Below are 19,109 nucleotides of genomic sequence, written 5' to 3'. Positions count from 1 at the left end.
TGAAATGAGCATACTTCAGGATGATTTATAAACATTTATTAAAATAGAAAGCTGGAGAATTTAGGGCTGAGCTTCCACTGCAGCAGTCACAGGTTTGATCCCTTGTCAGGAAGCTAGAATCCCAAAAGCTCTGCAGGGCAGCAGTCAATTAATAGTTGTTTGCTCTTCTATCCCATGTGCATCCATCTGGCTGACTGCAAGAACAGAGAAGCCATTTTTAGTCCCCTTTCCATGTTTCAATTCTAATGCCATTTGGGATACACAGAATATCAGATCTTTGAACATCATCAAGTTATCAGTGAGAGAGTTCAAGTTGGGCTGAGATCATCACATATTCTTAAACAAAGCAGTACAGTTATTTTCAAGGCTTACCTGTTATGTCTTACTGGTATCATAAATGCCCTGAAAAGACACGATCATGTTAAATCACAGTAAATGAAAAAAAATGTGATACTTGTTGCTAAAGTAACCTCAGAATTAAAATGGAACGGTTTTTTGGTTGATATCATTCTATTCATTTGGCAGAATCATCACATCACTGGTTACCTTATAACTCATCAAAAATACCAGAAAATAACTTACTTGAAATCTTCAGGACATAACATCTGCCTGTTTGAAAATGAATAAAGACTTTCATTTACAACATGGCCTTATATATATATGATGCCATTAAAATCTTCATTTAAAAATTTGCCCTTCCTCCCATTTTAACATTTTTCAAAAAAAAAATTCTAGGTGAGTGAGTCTATTCTGGACAAGGTAAATCTTTCTCATGATACACTTGGCCAAACCCAGAATACACAATACCTTAACTCCAATGTAAGTCAATATGTGGTGTGCACGCTCAGTTGTGATCACATGGACTTTGTGATCACATGGACTGTAGCCCTAGATTCAGAATTTGAAGTGCCAATCTCATGCTAGATGTTGATCGGGAGATGAGGATGCTACATAGGAAGTTACTGTTCCATTTTGCTGGGAACCTGAACTACTCTAAAAAATTACTATCAAACATCAGCTGAGTAACTCATTCTGGTGTTGTCTACAGTTATGACATGGAAATTTCCTCAGTTTTAGCCTGTTCTTATCAAAATGTTAACTCCTAATCCTGAAATTAACCGTATAGGATATTTACATTATACTTATCCAAATCCTGAACATTTCAGTGAGACAAGGACTAATTTGACCAATTTCCACTTTCAATGGTATAAAACAGAATTATTGCAGCCAGATACATCAGATAGGAGCGAAAGACAGTATTTGCTCATCACTGTTATTCTGCTGAACTATGTTTTCATCATTGTATCGGCTTTAAATCACAAAACACAAAAACCAAACTTGAGACTTCCATACCTTTGGTTAGAACTCCTGGTTCCTTGCATTGTAGTCACTACCTCTCTTCACACCTGCAGAAATTAAGTTACTTTTAATAAGTAGTAATAGATTTCAAAATATGATTGATACTGATTCAAGATACTGTTTCAGTTTTTTAAAACTTCATTCTTTTTCAGAGAGATTCCCATCTGTTTCATTATAAAAATCATCACTAACAGTACCTTGCTTAGTAATTAGTAAGACTGATCTGTCCAACATCAGAAAACACTATCAAAGGTCAACTACTTGGACCAGCACATTTCAGAAACAATGTAAGCCCAAGTGCCAGCAGTCACTGTTTTCATGTCTTACCCCAAAGAAGTCATCCACAGAACAAAACATGTAGCCACCATCTGTAAGGAAAAAGACCTTTTCATTAAAACGTCAATCTTACTGTTAAATTCTTAAGTATTGTTGTCAAAGGGTTCTTCAGAGTTAGACTTGTCAACATGCTAATTTCAGGTCAGACATTTGCTCAACATCATTACAAAAACCCTCTCCATCCTTTTCATAGCATGCTCAACATGCACTTACAAACCAGGCAGATTAGCTTGGTAGTTAAGCATTCAACTTCATCAGCAGTCTCTGTAATGTTTTTGACATTAATACTCACTAAAAAGTCAGGCCAACTGCTTTGGACAGGTCAAGGATTCAAGTTCACCTAAGAAATAAAAGAGTGGTTTTCTAACAGCCAAAGAAAAATTTTCTCCCCACAAATTTTAAAAATGCCTGAAATCAGATAGAGCTAATTAAGACCTTCATATTCAGTCAGCATTTGCTTATCATCACACAGGCTGTTTTTTAAAAAGTACAAGGAACTGGCTTTTATTTAATGCTTTCCGTATACTTTTCAAGCATTTCAAGGTAGGATTGCTTCCTGTGCATTGGAAGGCAACCCTAAAAAGTCATTAGTGGCATTCTGTCGTGTTTGCCCAGTCACCAATATTTAGTTCACTGGAAATTTTACTTACCTCTTCAACTTCCAGTCAAGACTGCTTAATGGCTACAAACAAAAAGAGACTAGATTAGTAGTAGTAGTTTACATCTACTATCAGCAAATTTTACTAACTCAGATACATCAGATAAAATGGTTTCTTTCATGATTCATATCTGTTGAACTATGCAACCATCACAGTATCTGTTTCTTCAGATTCCTCTTAGTATTCATTATAATAAAAGAACCCAAAGATTAACATTTGAAAAGAAGGGAGAGAAAGTTCCTAATATAAGCACCAGCATCTGCCTGGCACTCACTAGTCCCTTTTTGAAAAAAATTCATAGTAGTAAGTAAACAGGGATTATAATAAAAAAATGGTTTCTCACCTGTCTGCTCATAGATACAGCATCAAGCTTGAGCTTTAAGACCTAGGAAGAATGTTTCATGTCAAGGTAGGTGCAATTTCTGTGTTCTCTGAACAGCCATTTCGTGTGCCTCAGTTAGAATAATGGTGGTAAGAATTCTCGTCATCCTCACAGTCAAGAGTAGCAAATAAACTCTCATCATTGTGGCACATTCAGTAGACTTTCAACCTAACTTTCCCTTGTGAGGGCATTTCAGTAACTCACCCCAGCAGTAGTTGTCATCCTTCTGGTACACAACTAGAAAATAGACAAAGAGCATCCAATGAAATATCCTGTGGTGCTAAGCTAATCATTATCTCAAGTATTGAAGCCTCAGAATAGAAATTTTCAGAAATCCCTTCTGTCCACTACTCTGTAAACCATCACAGGCTTAAAGACCACATCTAAAATTTCACGCTTCCCACTGTATTCAGCAGTTTCTTACCTGCCCAACAGAAGCCATCAAAATCCACATTGGAGTCATGCCTGCCGCGGTTCCTACGAAAAGGTAATTTTTAAAATGTATTTTGTTCTAAGTCTTCGTCACTTACATATCATGTACACAAATCGTTTACACACCCATAACTGCATTAGAACCTCACAAAATTAAGGTTAAGCGATGACAAAAATGGTGCAATGCGAAACGCCGCCATTTAAAGAACCACGTGGCCTTCCCAAGAACAGGAGACCGAGGAAGTTTCATTCCCAGGTCATTAACAAAGACCCACTCGGTGAGTCGGGTTACGCCGCCATCAGAGCCGTTGGCATTCATCAACACTCTCAGATGTCCCTACCAACACAGGCTTCATCAGAGGCAGAGCAAACGAGCTGCAGTTTTTTCCGCAGTTAGGCCCTATAACCAAGAGTATAGACTAGATCGTCCCCGCACTCAACTCGCAATCCTCCACCATCTCAAGAGAGCCCTGCGATGGCTTACAAGTGGCCTAGGCATATCAGCCAACTTAAGGATACCCCAACTGCTAAGGGCTGGAGGACCCAGGCTAAGTACTTACTTAGCAGCAGACAACAACTCACAAGAACAGCCGGCTCGCAGCCACGAAAGACCGAGATGGCGGCCAGGCGCCTGTATATAAGTATTCTGCGCCATGACGTCATGACGCACACTCTCCGCCAGAGACGGCTTCAGCTCCTCCCCCCGTCTCAGTCTCCTCCTCTTCTAGCCGTCCCGTCCTCCAAGCCCGCCCCTCGGCCCCGCCTTCGGCCCCGCCTCACTACGCCGTTGTGGGCGGGGATACAGTTGCCCACGTGATGCAGGATTCCCGCCCTCCTACAGACTGAGGAGGAGGGGAAGAGAGGGGAGGGGGCGCGAGGGACGGAAAGCGCTGAGGGAGGGGGAAGGGGGGCGGTATAAGGGTGAGTGATTTCCTTCCGGCACGTCGCCCGCTCTGGGGGAGGGGGTGGGGGGTTTCACTTCCGGGACGGTGTTCCGGCCCATTCCGGCCCATTTCCACCCCCGGAGGTAGGTGCTGCTCCTTGACTGGGCTCGGGCCCCACACGGTAGTCCCGCCGCCCTGCCCTGGGGCCGCCTCGCCCCGTCTCCGCCGCAGCCTGCCCCTGGGGCGCTCAGCCACTTCTCTCCACCCCGCCTCAAGGAACCCGGAGACCTTCCACCCTCTTGGCCCCGGGCCGCGTCGAGCTGCGGGACCCGCCCCCTCGTGGGCCCCTCCCTCAGGACCCCGGGATGGGCGGCCCCCTCCCCCACGGCAGCCCGACACACCCAGATACACACACCCACCTCTGGGCAGCTCCCCGCCCGCTTACGCCTGCCGCCTGGACCGGGTCCCGGGGCGCCGCCCCCTTCCCGGTCCTGTACCCTCACCTGATTGCTCGCTCCAGATCCGCTCGCCTTCCTCTTCTCTCCGCCCCCGCACCTCAGTGACATTTCGCCCCTCTGTCTGTTCTCCTTTCCCCACGCTTCCCACCGCGGACTAAAGCCACTTGAGTACCGGAGTGGCCAACCCCATGCCGTTCCCGATTCTCCCTCTTGCAGCTCTCACCCCTCCAGTGCCGACGGTAGAAAAAGACCTTACTCCAGGGGCTTCCTCCTCACTGGGGAATTGCCGGAAAGAACAAACAAAAAAAGGCGCTGGTGTAGGCTCCAAAATAAACATCTGAATTCATGATGGCATCGACAGAGGCTCTTATTGGATTAAAAGTTTCAAAACAAACAAAAACGCTTTGGAAAAAGGTCAGATTGGCTAAAGTTGGTTCTTGAACGCAGTGTATACACTTCCCTGTTTACTGATAAGTGTGTTGTAATTTCGGGCAATACTGTGAGCTTGTCAGGATACCTTACTGAACTTTCAGATCTTAGGTAACTACGTGTGCTCAAGTCAGTGTCTTTCTAATGGGACTTATACAAACTACTCTCAACCGGTGAAGATTATTGGATGCAGTTACAGACCTACTGGTTTAGATGTTTTTTAAAAAATCTTTTAAAGTAAAAATATTGGCCATACTTGGTAAATTCTGTTTTTCACCAGCTTTGGCCAACTAAACTTTAGAATCAAAGTATCATTACCACCCTGAAAATTCCAACTTTGGATTTAGATAGAGGCAGCTTTATTTACCCTTTGCTAATCCTGAGGGTGAACTTCTTCAAGTAATCTGAATTTTCATGCTGACAAAACTTGGAGTTTTTCCTAACCTAGAGTTTGCCTCCAAGTGCTAAACCCAAAGTCTTTGTGTGTGGGCTCTTACTCTTCAACTTAGAAATAATGGTTTATCTGGGATATTGGTCACTTTGTAAAATAGTAAACACTAATTCATGCAACATGTAGTAAAATGTTCAGGGGGTATTTGATCGCCCACCTGTGTATAATTAAATTTATTCAGAAAGCTGCTTTGTTACCTTGTATGCAAATACATTATGATCAACATTTAGAAAATAAAAATTGTCACACTTGTTTTCTTTTACCCCCTCTATTCTGTTGAACTTCAGTTTTGATGTTACATAGTTTGTTAATAAGGAAAGTATGGGCATAACTTGAATTTTTAGAAGTCTAACAATCTTTTTGATTGTAATGGTATCTTGCTTTGAAACCTAACCTACTAAACCTGTTGATATTTCTTTTACATATTTAAACATAAGGAAGGTATCTTAATCTACTTGGAGATTTTGAAATTTCACTGAATAATATTTTAAAATAGGTTTGAATTGGAAAGGAGTGGTTATAATTACTGATGAGGGTTCGGTTTTCTCTCGCAGCAGGGTTGAATGCCTGCCTCCACCCTCAGGCACGACCATGGAGAAAAGTGGGAACATACAACTGGAGATCCCTGACTTCAGCAACTCTGTCCTGAGCCATCTGAACCAGCTGCGCATGCAGGGCCGTCTCTGTGACATCGTGGTCAATGTGCAAGGACAAGCTTTTCGGGCTCACAAAGTGGTCCTGGCTGCCAGCTCCCCCTACTTCCGGGATCATATGTCCTTGAATGAGATGAGTACTGTCTCCATTTCAGTCATCAAGAACCCTTCTGTTTTTGAACAGCTCCTTTCTTTCTGTTACACGGGGCGGATATGCCTGCAACTGGCGGATATCATCAGCTACCTGACCGCTGCCAGTTTTCTGCAGATGCAGCACATTATAGACAAATGTACCCAGATCCTGGAGGGCATTCATTTCAAAATTAACGTGGCTGAGGTTGAAGCCGAATTAAGTCAAACGAGGACCAAGCATGCAGAGGGACCTCCGGAGTCTCACAGAGTTACACCAAATCTAAACCGCTCCCTCAGCCCCCGACATAATACCCCCAAGGGAAACCGGCGAGGTCAGGTGAGTGCTGTCCTGGATATCCGGGAGCTCAGTCCTCCCGAGGAGTCCACCAGCCCGCAGATAATTGAACAGAGTTCTGATGTAGAGAGCCGGGAACCCATTCTTCGGATCAACCGAGCAGGACAGTGGTACGTGGAGACAGGGGTAGCAGACCGAGGAGCCCGGAGTGACGATGAAGTTAGAGTCCTGGGAGCAGTACACATCAAAACGGAAAATCTAGAGGAGTGGCTTGGGCCTGAGAATCAGCCTTCCGGAGAAGATGGGAGTAGTGCAGAGGAAGTCACGGCCATGGTGATTGACACCACAGGCCATGGTTCTGTAGGACAGGAAAATTATACTTTAGGATCTTCAGGAGCCAAGGTGGCTAGGCCAACAAGCAGTGAGATTGACAGGTAAGTTGGTTTGTTTGCCCATCTAGTGGCTTACTGTGTAGACACAGCTAAAGCAGGCCCTCTGTGTGACACAAAGAGCATCTTCCTTACTTGATGTTCTTCGTCAAAATAAGTTTATGTTGGGGAAACTGAAAGTGTGCCAAAAGACTTGCATTCTAATTTTTTTAAAGCAGGAAGCTCCTACTCCTGAAGTGTTCACAGTGTTGTGAGAACTATGGTAAAGTTAGACACTTCATGAATCAGAATAGCATCTGCAGTCACACTAGGATCAGTAATTGCCAGGGCCTCTTCGGAATTCCAGGAAGAGAGCTGATCATCAGCTGTGAATCTGACAGCATTGCCCTTCCTTGGTATGGTCTCACACAGGTAGGTGGCCTCTGGGAGTTTCACTTTCCTTTGTAGCAGTTTACCTTTCTTTGCCTCCCCTTCTACCAAATTTGAGGAAGTATGGTGCTAGTAGTGATGGTTCTTTTTAGTGTAATCACAGTAATTCCAAAGAAAAGCTTTTTGAGTGTTTTCCATTCCTTTTTTTCACTTGTCATTTGACTATATCTTTTCCGTTTTCTTTCATTGATGACAGCTGCTACCATAAACCTGAGAGTTTCTTTTTTTCACCAGTGCTACTATGCGCTCTGCCTTACTTTTCTCTTTCTAATACATTCCAATTGTTTCTCTGGGGGGAAATAACAATAATTTTAATCTAAGTTGAAAGAAAGTCTTAAAGAGAAAAGTATTACCAACTTTCAGTTCAGTCGCTCAGTCATGTCCGACTCTTTGCAACCCCATGAATCGCAGCACGCCAGGGCTCCCTGTCCATCACCATCTCCCGGAGTTCACTCAGACTCACGTCCATCGAGTCAGTGATGCCATCCAGCCATCTCATCCTCTGTCGTCCCCTTCTCCTCCTGCCCCCAATCCCTCCCAGCATCAGAGTCTTTTCCAGTGAGTCAACTCTTCGCATGAGGTGGCCAAAGTACTGGAGCTTCAGTTTTAGCATCATTCCTTCCAAAGAAATCCCCGGGTTGATCTCCTTCAGAATGGACTGGTTGGATCTCCTTGCAGTCCAAGGGACTCTCAAGAGTCTTCTCCAACACCACAGTTCAAAAGCATCAATTCTTTGGCGGTCAGCCTTCCTCACAGTCCAACTCTCATATCCATACATGACCACAGGAAAAACCATAGCTTTGACTAGATGGACCTTAGTCGGCAAAGTAATGTCTCTGCTTTTGAATATGCTATCTAGGTTGGTCATAACTTTTCTTCCAAGGGGTAAGCGTCTTTTAATTTCATGGCTGCAATCACCATCTGCAGTGATTTTGGAGCCCAAAAAAATAAAGTCTGACACTGTTTAAACTGTCTCCCCGTCTATTTCCCATGAAGTGATGGGACCGGACGCCATGATCTTCATTTTCTGAATGTTGAGCTTTAAGCCAACTTTTTCATTCTCCTCTTTCACTTTCATCAAGAGGCTTTTTAACTCCTCTTCACTTTCTGCCATAAGGGTGGTGTCATCTGCATATCTGAGGTTATTGATATTTCTCCCGGCAATCTTGATTCTAGCTTGTGTTTCTTCCAGTCCAGCGTTTCTCATGATGTACTCTGCATATAAGTTAAATAAGCAGGGTTAGATTGGTAATATTCTTTTCCTTTCTTAAAAGTTTAAAATTGAGTGAATGAACAGTGGTAACTAAAGAAGCTATTCCTTTGGTTTACATCTGGTCTTGAGAGAGAAATGTGTCATAAATTCAGAGAGTATATATTGTATCTACTTCAGTTGGTCTTGGTTTGAGTATTTTCCTTCTTCTGTCCTTAATAGTTAAAATATTCTTGAGCCTAATGCTTACTGTCACCTGTATGAGCCTTGTTGTCCCTCTTGTTAGAACTGTATCAGGAACTAAATAGCTTTAGAGACAAAGGTTTTTGATCTCCATGGTCTATATCAACAACCTGAAATATATAGCAAATTATCATGGGACTTGGGGAAAAGATTAACCAAAAACCTAAAATTTACATAGAAGAAACAAAAGACCTAGTTTTAATTTATTCCTTTTTTGGTTTTCTAGTAACATAAGGATAGAAGCTTATATTTAGCCTTAGCTTCACCAGATCATATGGTCTCTCAGCTATGTCATTTTTTATTTCTTAAAAATTTAGTAGGGCAAACTTTTCTTATTTCATGTGAGCGTGCTAAGTCGCTTCAGTCATGTCCAACTCTGTATGACCCCATGGACTGTACCAGGCTCCTCTGTCAGTGGGATTCTCCAGGCAAGAATAGTGGAGTGGGTTGCCATGCAATCCTGGAGGGGTCCTCCTGACCTAGGGATCAAACCTGTGTATCCTGTGTGTCCTGCATTTGCAGTCAGGTTCTTTACCACTGGCGCCACCTGAGAAGCCTTCTTATTGCATATATGATTCTATATTGACTCCATGAAAGGACTTCTTAGAAATCTGTTGTTCAATTTGTTTCCCCTTCCTAGACTGTAAAGGAGGCAGACATCAGCAGTTTTTAAGCTCCTTGACACTAGTTTCCTGTTAGTCCCCTTTTGCTCCTCTTCCAACAGATTTAGCCCCTCCGGCAGTGTTGTTCCCTTGACGGAGAGACACAGAGCCAGAAGTGAGTCTCCTGGGAGAATGGATGAACCTAAGCAACCCACTTCCCAGGTATGTAGTGGATTTGAGATTGCTGCGGTGGTTGAAGAAATTGCCACCGTGTGTGAACATAGTATAATGAATAAGAAAGGAAAGATGTTTTGTTAAATAAATGCTGCATTTGATTACTTTTCTCTTTATCTTTGCTTGTGAGCATGCAGGAAATGCACTTTTGGTGTCAGCAGAGTTTGGGAAGTAGAAAAGGATAAGATTGTGGAACTCTTTCCTGATTATAAGAGCCAGTCTGTAGTCCTAAGAGTAATAAAAATAACCTCTGAAAACTTCATGCAGGTAATTTAGGACCTGGGATGGAGAAAGTTTGATTTTGTACATATGTGGTTATAAGACTGCATATTTACTAGTTTATATGTATTGTGTATTTGTAAACAAATTGCTTATGCATTTTTATATCCTGCTTGCTTTTTAGTATGTTTGTATCCTTTCATTTATTTTCTTCCTAAATGTCTTGTTAGACTAAAATGTTTTAGAGGATAGAAATGATGTCTTTAATTTGTGACTCCTTAGCAAATAGTATAAGTATGTAGTTGGTTGATATTTTTGTTTATATTTTCTCACAGGTGTCTATCATTGAAGATTGGTTTTTAAAAAGTTGGTGAACTCACCAAGTAAAACACAATAAATTATAAACACTCTGGCCCTTTAAAGGAAACACTGGTAGATTGAGATTGCATAGCTAATTTTTTATCTTCTGCACAATACTGATAGTATCTTTTTAAATTTTTATCTAAACCATTGGATGTTTATTATGTATATAGTGTAGTAAAGGTAGGAAAACATTGTTATCAACTGTATCTATGTGTTTATTATCATGCTGTTTGGTAACAGAAAAGGAATTGTAACCATTAAAGAATTTTTCAGTTTTAGTAAGGTGTGAGAAAAAGTGTTTATGAACTTGAAGGAAAAGTAAATTTACTCGTATTATTAGGGCTGTTTTTCTCCTCATCTCTCCAATAAAATGTGATGATTAGGTGACCAAAACTATTGTAAAAATAAATACAGCAGTGAGACAGACCTTACAATTTAATGTGGGCATAAGACAGACTAACAAATACACAAAACACATACAGATAAGACTATATAGACTTAAGTAATGGTGTTGTGGGAATAGGAGTGCTTAAAATGCAGTTATAGCAATCAATGTTCGCTTAAGGAAAGTGTTATTCAGGAGAGTTTAAGTGTGGTTTTTAAAGTAATTAGAAAGATAGTTTATTCCATATGTGAATAGGATAGGAATAAAACTTGGAATTCTACAATGGTATTTACCAGACTGAAACAGAAGGTACAGGTTGTAAAGAAATAGAAGATAAGTAGTATTGTCTGGAATTGATATTAAGAGATGAGTTTAATATACGCCTTGACATGCATGAAAGTTTATTATGGTGAGTCTACTCACCAGTTACTGTTTTCTCACCACAGAGAACCAAAACAGGACATGACTTACATTATAGTAAGAATAAATTTTGATAGGCTTGAAGAGCTTCTTGATTATAAGAGTGATTTGGCTGGAAAAGGCTACTAAGTTCTCTCCTTTATTCTAAACATTCTGTGTTTTTCCTTGTCCTTTCACAAGAAGGTTAAAATACTAGGTCTGATTTTCTAAGTGATTTATAATCTTCCAAACCTGGCTTTTCCTATCATTCATCAGCATTAACCATCCCAGACAGACAGATTCTGTGCCACATCAAACTTCTGTCTCTGCCTCTTGAGTCAGGGATACTCACTCAGGCGTCTGGGTCCATGCAAGGCCCGACTCCTAGTTCCATCTGTCCTAACTATCCCCTTTGATCTCCCCTTCTTAAACCACTATAGCATTTACACATGGCACCGTATAATTTTTTTCCTAATTCTCTACTGACTTGTGTAAATGATTCTTTTCTGATTTACATTAATTTGTCTCCTAAATTGAAATCTCCTTGATTGCAAAGCCCACATTTTCTGATCTTAGTATCTCATGCTGTCTTCTCAGGTGCCACTAAACGGGAGTCGTTTTACCTCTAAGTAATTCTGAATAGATAAAATTACTGAATAGGGGCCCAATAAAGAGACAGCTACTAAATTAAGTCCTCAGTTTTAGAGATCATTAAATAAAATTAAGAACTAATCAGATGATTTTTGAATTCCCTTCAGTTCTTTGAGTCTCTGATTAGTAACTGAAGATTGGGATTGTGGACAGCTATGAAGCCCTTGTCAAGAATCTAGATGGGTATTTATTTTAGAAAATATGGAAAGCATCCATTTATATGGAATTTATTCATCATATGGAATAATTCATTTAGAAAACAATTCTTGAACACCAGCTACGTATCAAGGACTGTCAGGTTCTAGCATATTCAGCAATGTAGGATTGTCCCTGTGTGTAAACAGTTTACAGTCTACTAGGGAATTGCCAAGTGGGAAAAGTGAAATGATCCACTTTTTATTTATTCATTTATTTATGGCTGCACTAGGTCTTCATTATGGTACGTGGGCTTTCTCTAGTTGTGACAAGCATAGGCTACCTGCTAGTTGCAGAGCTTGGGCCTCTCATTGCAATAGCTTCTCTTGTTGCGGAGCCTGGGCTCTAGGGCACTCGGGCTTCAGCAGTTGCAGTCTGTCGGCTCAATAGTTGTGGCATGAGGGCTTAGTTGCTCCAAGGCATGTGGAATCTTCCCAGACCAGGATCAAACCTGTGTCCCATGCATTGGCACGCAGATTCTTAACCACTGGACCACCAGGGAAGCCTGATCCAGCTCTTTGTGATAGAGACAACCAGGTAGCAGCCATTTTTGTCCTTGCTTCTTTTTAGAGTTCAAAGGAATAAAACTACCAAAGAGACATTGTTGCCTATGACAAGGACCGATCTACATTTTATGCTCATTTATTTGCTCTTTTATTGCAACTTTATTGTAGTAATTTTTAGGCGAAGTTGATCATAATGTGTGAGTTTTCTGATTATGGTTCATGATAGATAACTAGAATAAATTTACATAGATAACTAAAATAAATTTACATAGGTAACTAAAATAAATTTACTTTCTTTTTGTGGACAGTACTGCTATGACACTATTTTCCTTAAAGTTAGGCCTTTTTTTTTTTTTTTAGGGAATTGGTATCCTCAAGATTATGAATAGTATTAGGAAACTTTGTAATGTTTAATAATAGCTAACATTGAGTTATGCTAAGTACTTTATTAATTCATTGAGTGCTCATAGCATCTGCTCAAGGTAGGTGCTGTTATTATATTCATTCTACAAATGGAGAAGCTGATGCACAGAATAGTTAAATAACTTGTTTGAAATCAAATAATAAATAGGATGGAGATTTGCTGTTTGCTTGTTCCTTTTTGGGGGGATGAGGGTTGCGCTGGGTCTTTGTTGTGGTGCATGGACTTCTCTCATTGTGGTGTGGTGGCTCTAGAGTGTGCAGGACCAGTAGCTGAAGTATGCAGGCTTAGTTGCAGGATGTGGGATCTTACTTCACTGACCAGGGATCGAACCCGGGTCCCCTGCACTGGAAGCATGGAGTCTTATCCACTGGAACACCAGGGAAGTTCCCAGATTTAAACCCAGGTTCCAGCATCCTTAAATTGCTGTAAAGTATAACCAGAGGCTTTCAGGGATATCTCAAGGTGTACTGTTATCATATTTGATTCTCATAAGAATATAATAGAATTGGCAAAACATATGCTAACTTTTTTATTTTATGGATGAGGAAACTAAGCCTCAGAGAAGTTCTTCTGTGCTTTGTCAGAGTTCATCCAGGACCTTTTATTGGGATAATCCCTCATTCTTTATGTGAGTTCAGTTTTGATTATCCAGTGAATTAGAGCAGAAATGTTATATGAAATAAATCAGAATCATCTAAAGCCTTACCAGTCCATGCTTTTCTTTACATACTGCTTCCTAAACCTGCTAAGAGCTGCCTCTCTTCTGTTGGAAATACTGAAGAGCACTATTGGCTAACAAATGTGAAAGGAGATAAAATACATTTTTAGAAGTTCAAGAAAAGGGTGTAAGATTAATTGCTAGATTCATCTTTCTCCAGTTAATCCAGAGTCAGCTTTTACATATCCTCCTCTTTGCATTGGTACTTTGCCTCTGCTAGATATATGTGTTTTCCTCCTACATACTTTAAATGCTTATATATATTTGTGGATATGTATATAATTTTTGTTCAAAACATTATACATAAAACATATATGTGTTATATATATACACACACACAATGACTTTAGAAGTCATCAGGATAAATAAATCAGAAACTTATGAATGGTGGTATTTTAATACAGAATTTTGAATGCAAAGCATTTATAAATGCACGATTTTTCAATTATTCATTCAAAAGAATATAGTATTCCCTCTCCCTTCTAACTTTCAGATAGGAGGAAGACTTGTTTATTTCATATATTAAATACTTTGACTATTTAGATTATGTTCAGATTAGGTAAAACAAAATTAAGATTTTACTTAATTGATATTAAGGAATTACTGGGAAGTTTTTAGGTGTGATAGTGGTATTTTAATTACATTAAGAAGAAAAGAATCCTTATCTCTTAAAAATACATACTAGAATATTTATGTATGAAATTATGCCTGAGACTTTCTTCAAAAAACAATGTGAAAAAGACAAATAGGTGAAGGTAAAGAAAAAACAAAATTGTTCATGGGTTGACATTGTTGGATGATGAGGATTCAGTATACTGTTGTATCTAAAACTTAATAAAAAGTTTTAAACTATATATATTTCCTCTTCAATTAAAAAAAAAAAACAATTAAGGACTTCCCTAGTGGTCCATTAGTTAAGAGTCTGCCTGCCAATGCAGGGAACATGGGTTCAGTCCCTGGTCGCTGAAGATCCCACATGCCTTGGAGAGACTAAGCCTGTGTGCCACAACTACTAAAGCCCATATGCCTAGAACCTGTACACCACAACGAAGAGTAGCCGCTGCTCGCCACAACTAGAAAAAGCCTGCACGCAGCAGTGAAGAGCCAGCACAGCCATAAGTAAATAAGTGAGATTTAAAAATTAAATCAGAAGAGGAAAGCATTTTTCAATAATTATCTAAGTAGCAACAGCAGAGTTTTAATGCTTTTACAGTAATTGCTTTTTTGAATGTCTTAAGTAATTCTATTTCACAATGCAAGAAATGTAACTTAGTAGGGAGACATTTTATAAATTAAGAAATTGGAGTGAATTAGCAACATCATTAGGCATATGTATTCCCCTTACTTCTCTTTGTTTTGTCTGTTTTTTGTTCAGTTTTGTCTTTCTGTTCAGAAGGCAAAATCAGAAATCAGGTCTTGTACTTCTTTCTCTGTGGTGCCTGTCATTGTATTTGGTAGACAGTAGCCAGTTGGTAAATACTTACTGGATATCAAATTGTGAAGAGGTTATAGGAAGGAATAACTAAGTTAGTAAATTCATATCTCAACCTAGTTTCCCAGTTCTTTTGTTAATTTTCTCTGAGGTCAGTTAAACTTTGATCAGTCTTTAGAATAAAGGAAATATGTTGATGTGGTACTAAAATATTTTGGGATAAAAAGGAATACTGTCACCTACAAGTTATATACATTTTTATAAAGCTAGTTACTGCTGGGTTAAATTTTGGTATTAATGATAATGCCAGAAATATGATTTATAATGTGCTTGCCATAGTGTATTCTGTACTGTCAGATATAATAGCCATTAGCCATGTCATGTGGCTATTTAAATTTTAATTAATTGGAAGCAATTAAAATGAAAAATTCAGTTCCTCAGTCGCGCTAGCGTATTACACATGCTAATAGCCACATGTGTTTGATGACAACTATATTAGATGGTGCAGATTATCAAATAGTTCCATCATCATCACAGAAAGTTCTATTGGACCAACACTGCCAAAGTACCTACCTGGTTGTCTAGATTCTGATTGCAAATTAGAGTCCAAATGGATGGTAAGAGGGGGCTTAGATTCTCCTGTCACTGTAAATTCAAAATTTAGCAGGAGGTTAATAAGCATGAGGTTTTTCAGCCAGAAAGTAACTCATTTGTCCTGTTCTTTTAAGGTGATAGAGTAGAGTAGCCTCAGTGTTCTAAAAATTCCTATCTTAAAAACTTTACTTTTGGGGAGTAATTAATTCACTGTGTGGATCTCGGCTAAAAATCATTTAGCATAGAGACAGAAGTAAAAAATTATTTGATGTCTTTTACTGTATATACTTACATAGTTTCACTTGCTTGTTGTCCTTACCTGGTACAGGTAGAAGAGTCAGCAATGATGGGAGTAAGTGGCTATGTGGAGTATCTCCGAGAGCAGGAAGTATCTGAGCGGTGGTTCCGGTACAACCCCCGTCTCACCTGCATCTACTGTGCCAAATCTTTCAACCAGAAGGGGAGCCTGGACCGCCATATGCGCCTGCACATGGGGATCACACCGTTTGTCTGCCGCATGTGTGGCAAGAAATATACCCGGAAAGATCAGCTGGAATACCACATTCGCAAACACACAGGCAACAAGCCTTTTCACTGTCATGTTTGTGGAAAAAGTTTCCCCTTTCAGGCCATCTTGAATCAGCACTTTCGCAAAAACCACCCTGGCTGTATACCCCTGGAGGGGCCTCATAGCATCTCCCCTGAAACAACTGTCACATCTCGGGGACAAACCGAGGAAGAATCACCTTCACAAGAAGAGACAGTTGCTTCTGGGGAAACTGCCCAGGGCTCTGTGTCCACTACTGGACCAGACTGAAGCAGTGAGGGGAAGGGGGCAGACCCTCTTCCCCTTTGGGCCATAAGTAACCGGCTTCAGGGCCATGGACTGGTACTTAGATTCACGAAATGCCACATCACCAGATCAGAAGATGCTCCCAAGATGTTGCCAGACTAGAGCATCAGCAACATACACAAAAGCACTAGAGGCTCTTCCCCTCTTTCTTCCCACCTCACACTTGGAAAATAATCAAGCAAATCAACTTTCTAATTCAGGGATCAACAGCCTTGGTTTGTTAACTTTATAAAAGTTTTTTTAACAAAACAGTGATAAATGATAATTTCTCTACCAGTCACGTTTGAACACTGTACTTTGGTCCATATCACCCTGGTGGCTGTTTGCCCAGGTATAAAACACAAAGCAGGAGCCTTGGTCATCTGAACCAGCCAGCCACGAAAGAGATGGAAGTCATCATGATGGTGATGATAAGGGGGAGTTTCTCTTCTTCCTTCCCTGGCAGAACTTGCAGTTTCATATTTCAAGGAAAAAAAAAAAAAGAATACTGGTAGTTCTTTTTGTTTTGAAAGGTTAGACTTAATCTTTGCCCAGGCAGGGCACCGGATACTTTGCCTGATTGTTTCACATAAGTGGCCATCTTGGAGCAGTATTCTAATGGGCAGCATCATCTGAAGCACTTTAGGCACCTGGAAGTGAAATGAGCAGCGAAGTGTTTACAATAGGTATTCCTGCATTTGGGGGCTTGAGTGTTGTGTCAAGGAAGAGGGGAGCAAGGGAAGGAAGTGTTTTTGTTCCATAGTTACCGAATATCGAATAACACAGAGCCAGCTGTACTGCAGTTCCTGATCAGTATTTGTAAGCCATAATGCTTGCATATCTTCGGGTGTTAAGAAATGGCTCTAGTCCAGATGGATAAACGTGTAAGGCTGACTACCAAAGTTTCATCTAGTCTCTTCGGCTCCTAGTTTCACATAACAGCAATATTATACATCAAAAATGTCACTTTACAGTGAAATGAGCCTGGATTCTATTTTTAAATTCACAGGTCTCCATATTTGATAACTTTTATATGACATTTTAAACATTTTTTCTGCAATATTGTGGTTGTAGAAATTCAACACTATGGTTCTTACTGCAACCACAATTCCATTTCCTCCTGCGTATGTGACAGTTTATATTTTCAGTCCAATAGAAGATCCTCACTAATCCATGTCTTGCGTCTGCAAACCTAGTAATTCATAAACCAACCATTAGCAAATTGCTGGTGACTCCAAGAGCTTTGCTTTTTAATAATACACTACAGGGCATTTACCAGGAAACATCATGCACAATCATGTTGCAATAAATTGATCAAGGGGATCGATGTTGATCAGGTTTGGCTACTTAATCATTCCTGAGATTTTTGAAACTTCAAGGGATCTTTTTGGTAATTCTGGGTATTTCTGAGATTCTTAATCCAGCACCAAGAGTCAGTAAGAATTTACCAAACGTAGAGCTTCAGATGCCCTGTTCTTGCATGCAGAGAATGAAGGAGGATCATTAAGGGATGCAGGCAAGTAGATGCTTACAAGTTACAGTGCAAATAGAAAGGAGAAAACTCTCTGGCTTCTCATAATTGATCATTGATTTTTTAGAGAGTATTTAAATACATAGTGGTTTAAGAAATTGTTTTGGTACAGGGGCATAGATGATTGTAAAAGAGATTCGGGAGAGGGTTTGATCATGGTGGTGAGCCATTCATGAGAACATAGTGGTGTTCCCCCTTCCTGGGAATGCTTTGGTTATGTGGAAAAGTGGATAGGAAAGAATGGCCTTGCTTTGATGATCAGAAGTTAGAATGCAGAGGGTAACTTTTAAGCAATCTGAGACCTATATATATACATACAGCTATACCATATCACTAGTGAATGGTTATTTTTCTCTTCGGGAAAAACAGAATGCGTCTTTTAATAGGAATGTAATGATGTTACTACCATTTGATTAGCGCCTACCCTTAAAAGTCATATTGAAGCCATATTTTGTCTTCAGAAAACAGACTGGCATTCTCTTTAGTTGCGCCACAGCATGATAGGGTGAAAACTGCCGCCTCGGGCCATCTTAGGGAGCAACTGTGCTCTGTGGCATAGAAAAAGTGGAGCTGAAATTAGACTGAAATCTTTAAAGAAGCATTTTAGCTGGCAATCAAGGTTTTCAGTGGACAGATTCTGCCATTACTAAATAGGCCAGGAGGTGAGAGGTACAGAATATGCTGCTTTAGAAGGACTGTTTAAGCCTACCAAAAAAATATAAGTCCATCCTACTTTTGAGAAGTATGCTGGAAAGTTCTGTATTGCTTTGTTAGTTTTTTAGATGTTATATGAGAAAATAGAGCTTTTAAAACTATTACCAAATTGTAAAAGTGAGGTGTAGTCATTTCTGTGAAGAGGAACTTCAGCATTTGTCAGTACTCCATCCACGGTGAGCAACAGACATTTTAAGTGAACTAGGAACTGTTTAATAGATGTGGAAATGCTGCGAGGGTTTGATGGTTCCCCCCTCCCTTTTTATTCACTGCTAACAGGTTTTTGCTGTATCTATACTGTGAATAGAGTACTTCTCGGTCATCTAGGACCACTTCAGCACAATCATGTTTGCTGGTTCTCTACTCTTAATTGGCCTAGTGCAGAGCCATGAAATTCATGAAAACTCAAACCAGCCTAACTTTTGAACAGATTTAAGTTTCTGAAAACAATTTCTTCATTTTAGTTAGAAGAGATATTCTAAATAACTATCCAAGATTCTTATCCAGATTCACTGTGACATTGTCTTAGTTCTTAGCTAATATCCTTGTAGGGACATAGGAGTTAGTGT

The 19,109-nt window shown here is 40.1% G+C and overlaps 1 protein-coding gene and 10 non-coding genes across 12 annotated transcripts; 1 reads left to right on the top strand and 10 right to left on the bottom strand.

Moving 5' to 3' along the window:
* Window positions 1-262: 262 nt before the first annotated feature.
* On the bottom strand, window positions 263-339 carry LOC120880725. Its single transcript, XR_005725124.1, has one exon. It is a non-coding gene; the product is annotated as a small nucleolar RNA SNORD81 (small nucleolar RNA).
* Window positions 340-467: 128 nt separating this feature from the next.
* Window positions 468-544, bottom strand: LOC120880730. The gene has a single exon (XR_005725127.1). It is a non-coding gene; the product is annotated as a small nucleolar RNA SNORD47 (small nucleolar RNA).
* A 684-nt stretch (window positions 545-1,228) lies between these two features.
* On the bottom strand, window positions 1,229-1,309 carry LOC120880733. Its single transcript, XR_005725130.1, has one exon. It is a non-coding gene; the product is annotated as a small nucleolar RNA snR60/Z15/Z230/Z193/J17 (small nucleolar RNA).
* Window positions 1,310-1,474: 165 nt separating this feature from the next.
* Window positions 1,475-1,555, bottom strand: LOC120880726. Its single transcript, XR_005725125.1, has one exon. It is a non-coding gene; the product is annotated as a small nucleolar RNA SNORD79 (small nucleolar RNA).
* A 244-nt stretch (window positions 1,556-1,799) lies between these two features.
* On the bottom strand, window positions 1,800-1,864 carry LOC120880685. The gene has a single exon (XR_005725094.1). It is a non-coding gene; the product is annotated as a small nucleolar RNA SNORD78 (small nucleolar RNA).
* A 243-nt stretch (window positions 1,865-2,107) lies between these two features.
* LOC120880732 lies at window positions 2,108-2,168 on the bottom strand. Its single transcript, XR_005725129.1, has one exon. It is a non-coding gene; the product is annotated as a small nucleolar RNA SNORD44 (small nucleolar RNA).
* Window positions 2,169-2,445: 277 nt separating this feature from the next.
* LOC120880683 lies at window positions 2,446-2,512 on the bottom strand. Its single transcript, XR_005725092.1, has one exon. It is a non-coding gene; the product is annotated as a small nucleolar RNA SNORD77 (small nucleolar RNA).
* Window positions 2,513-2,803: 291 nt separating this feature from the next.
* LOC120880724 lies at window positions 2,804-2,885 on the bottom strand. Its single transcript, XR_005725123.1, has one exon. It is a non-coding gene; the product is annotated as a small nucleolar RNA SNORD24 (small nucleolar RNA).
* A 159-nt stretch (window positions 2,886-3,044) lies between these two features.
* On the bottom strand, window positions 3,045-3,107 carry LOC120880687. The gene has a single exon (XR_005725096.1). It is a non-coding gene; the product is annotated as a small nucleolar RNA SNORD75 (small nucleolar RNA).
* A 351-nt stretch (window positions 3,108-3,458) lies between these two features.
* On the bottom strand, window positions 3,459-3,538 carry LOC120880731. The gene has a single exon (XR_005725128.1). It is a non-coding gene; the product is annotated as a small nucleolar RNA SNORD74 (small nucleolar RNA).
* Window positions 3,539-4,722: 1,184 nt separating this feature from the next.
* Window positions 4,723-17,618, top strand: ZBTB37 (zinc finger and BTB domain containing 37). 2 transcript variants are annotated; one of them, XM_040263963.1, is made up of 4 exons: window positions 4,723-4,924; window positions 5,948-6,904; window positions 9,466-9,565; window positions 15,792-17,618. In XM_040263963.1, exons 2-4 carry the CDS (start codon window positions 5,982-5,984, stop codon window positions 16,278-16,280), a joined length of 1,512 nt encoding a protein of 503 aa, XP_040119897.1. In that variant the 5' UTR covers window positions 4,723-4,924; window positions 5,948-5,981; the 3' UTR covers window positions 16,281-17,618. The 2 variants fall into 2 exon arrangements, 1 of the variants encoding a protein (XP_040119897.1); XR_005725057.1 differs by having other exon boundaries at window positions 4,836-4,924; window positions 9,466-9,844; window positions 15,792-15,872.
* Window positions 17,619-19,109: the final 1,491 nt, after the last annotated feature.

Source organism: Oryx dammah, unplaced genomic scaffold, assembly GCF_014754425.2.
Source record: "Oryx dammah isolate SB20612 unplaced genomic scaffold, SCBI_Odam_1.1 HiC_scaffold_21, whole genome shotgun sequence".
Taxonomy (NCBI): Eukaryota; Metazoa; Chordata; class Mammalia; order Artiodactyla; family Bovidae; genus Oryx; species Oryx dammah.
This window is presented reverse-complemented; position numbering and strand designations above follow the sequence as displayed.

What these genes read in the sequence shown, in the direction of transcription:
- ZBTB37 (XM_040263963.1), top strand. Translation starts at nt 5,982, where the DNA reads ATGGAGAAAAGTGGGAACATACAACTGGAGATCCCTGACTTCAGCAAC. An exon ending in ACAAGCAGTGAGATTGACAG is followed by an intron (nt 6,905 to 9,465) that starts GTAAGTTGGTTT and finishes CTCTTCCAACAG; the next exon opens with ATTTAGCCCCTCCGGCAGTG. An exon ending in CTAAGCAACCCACTTCCCAG is followed by an intron (nt 9,566 to 15,791) that starts GTATGTAGTGGA and finishes TACCTGGTACAG; the next exon opens with GTAGAAGAGTCAGCAATGAT.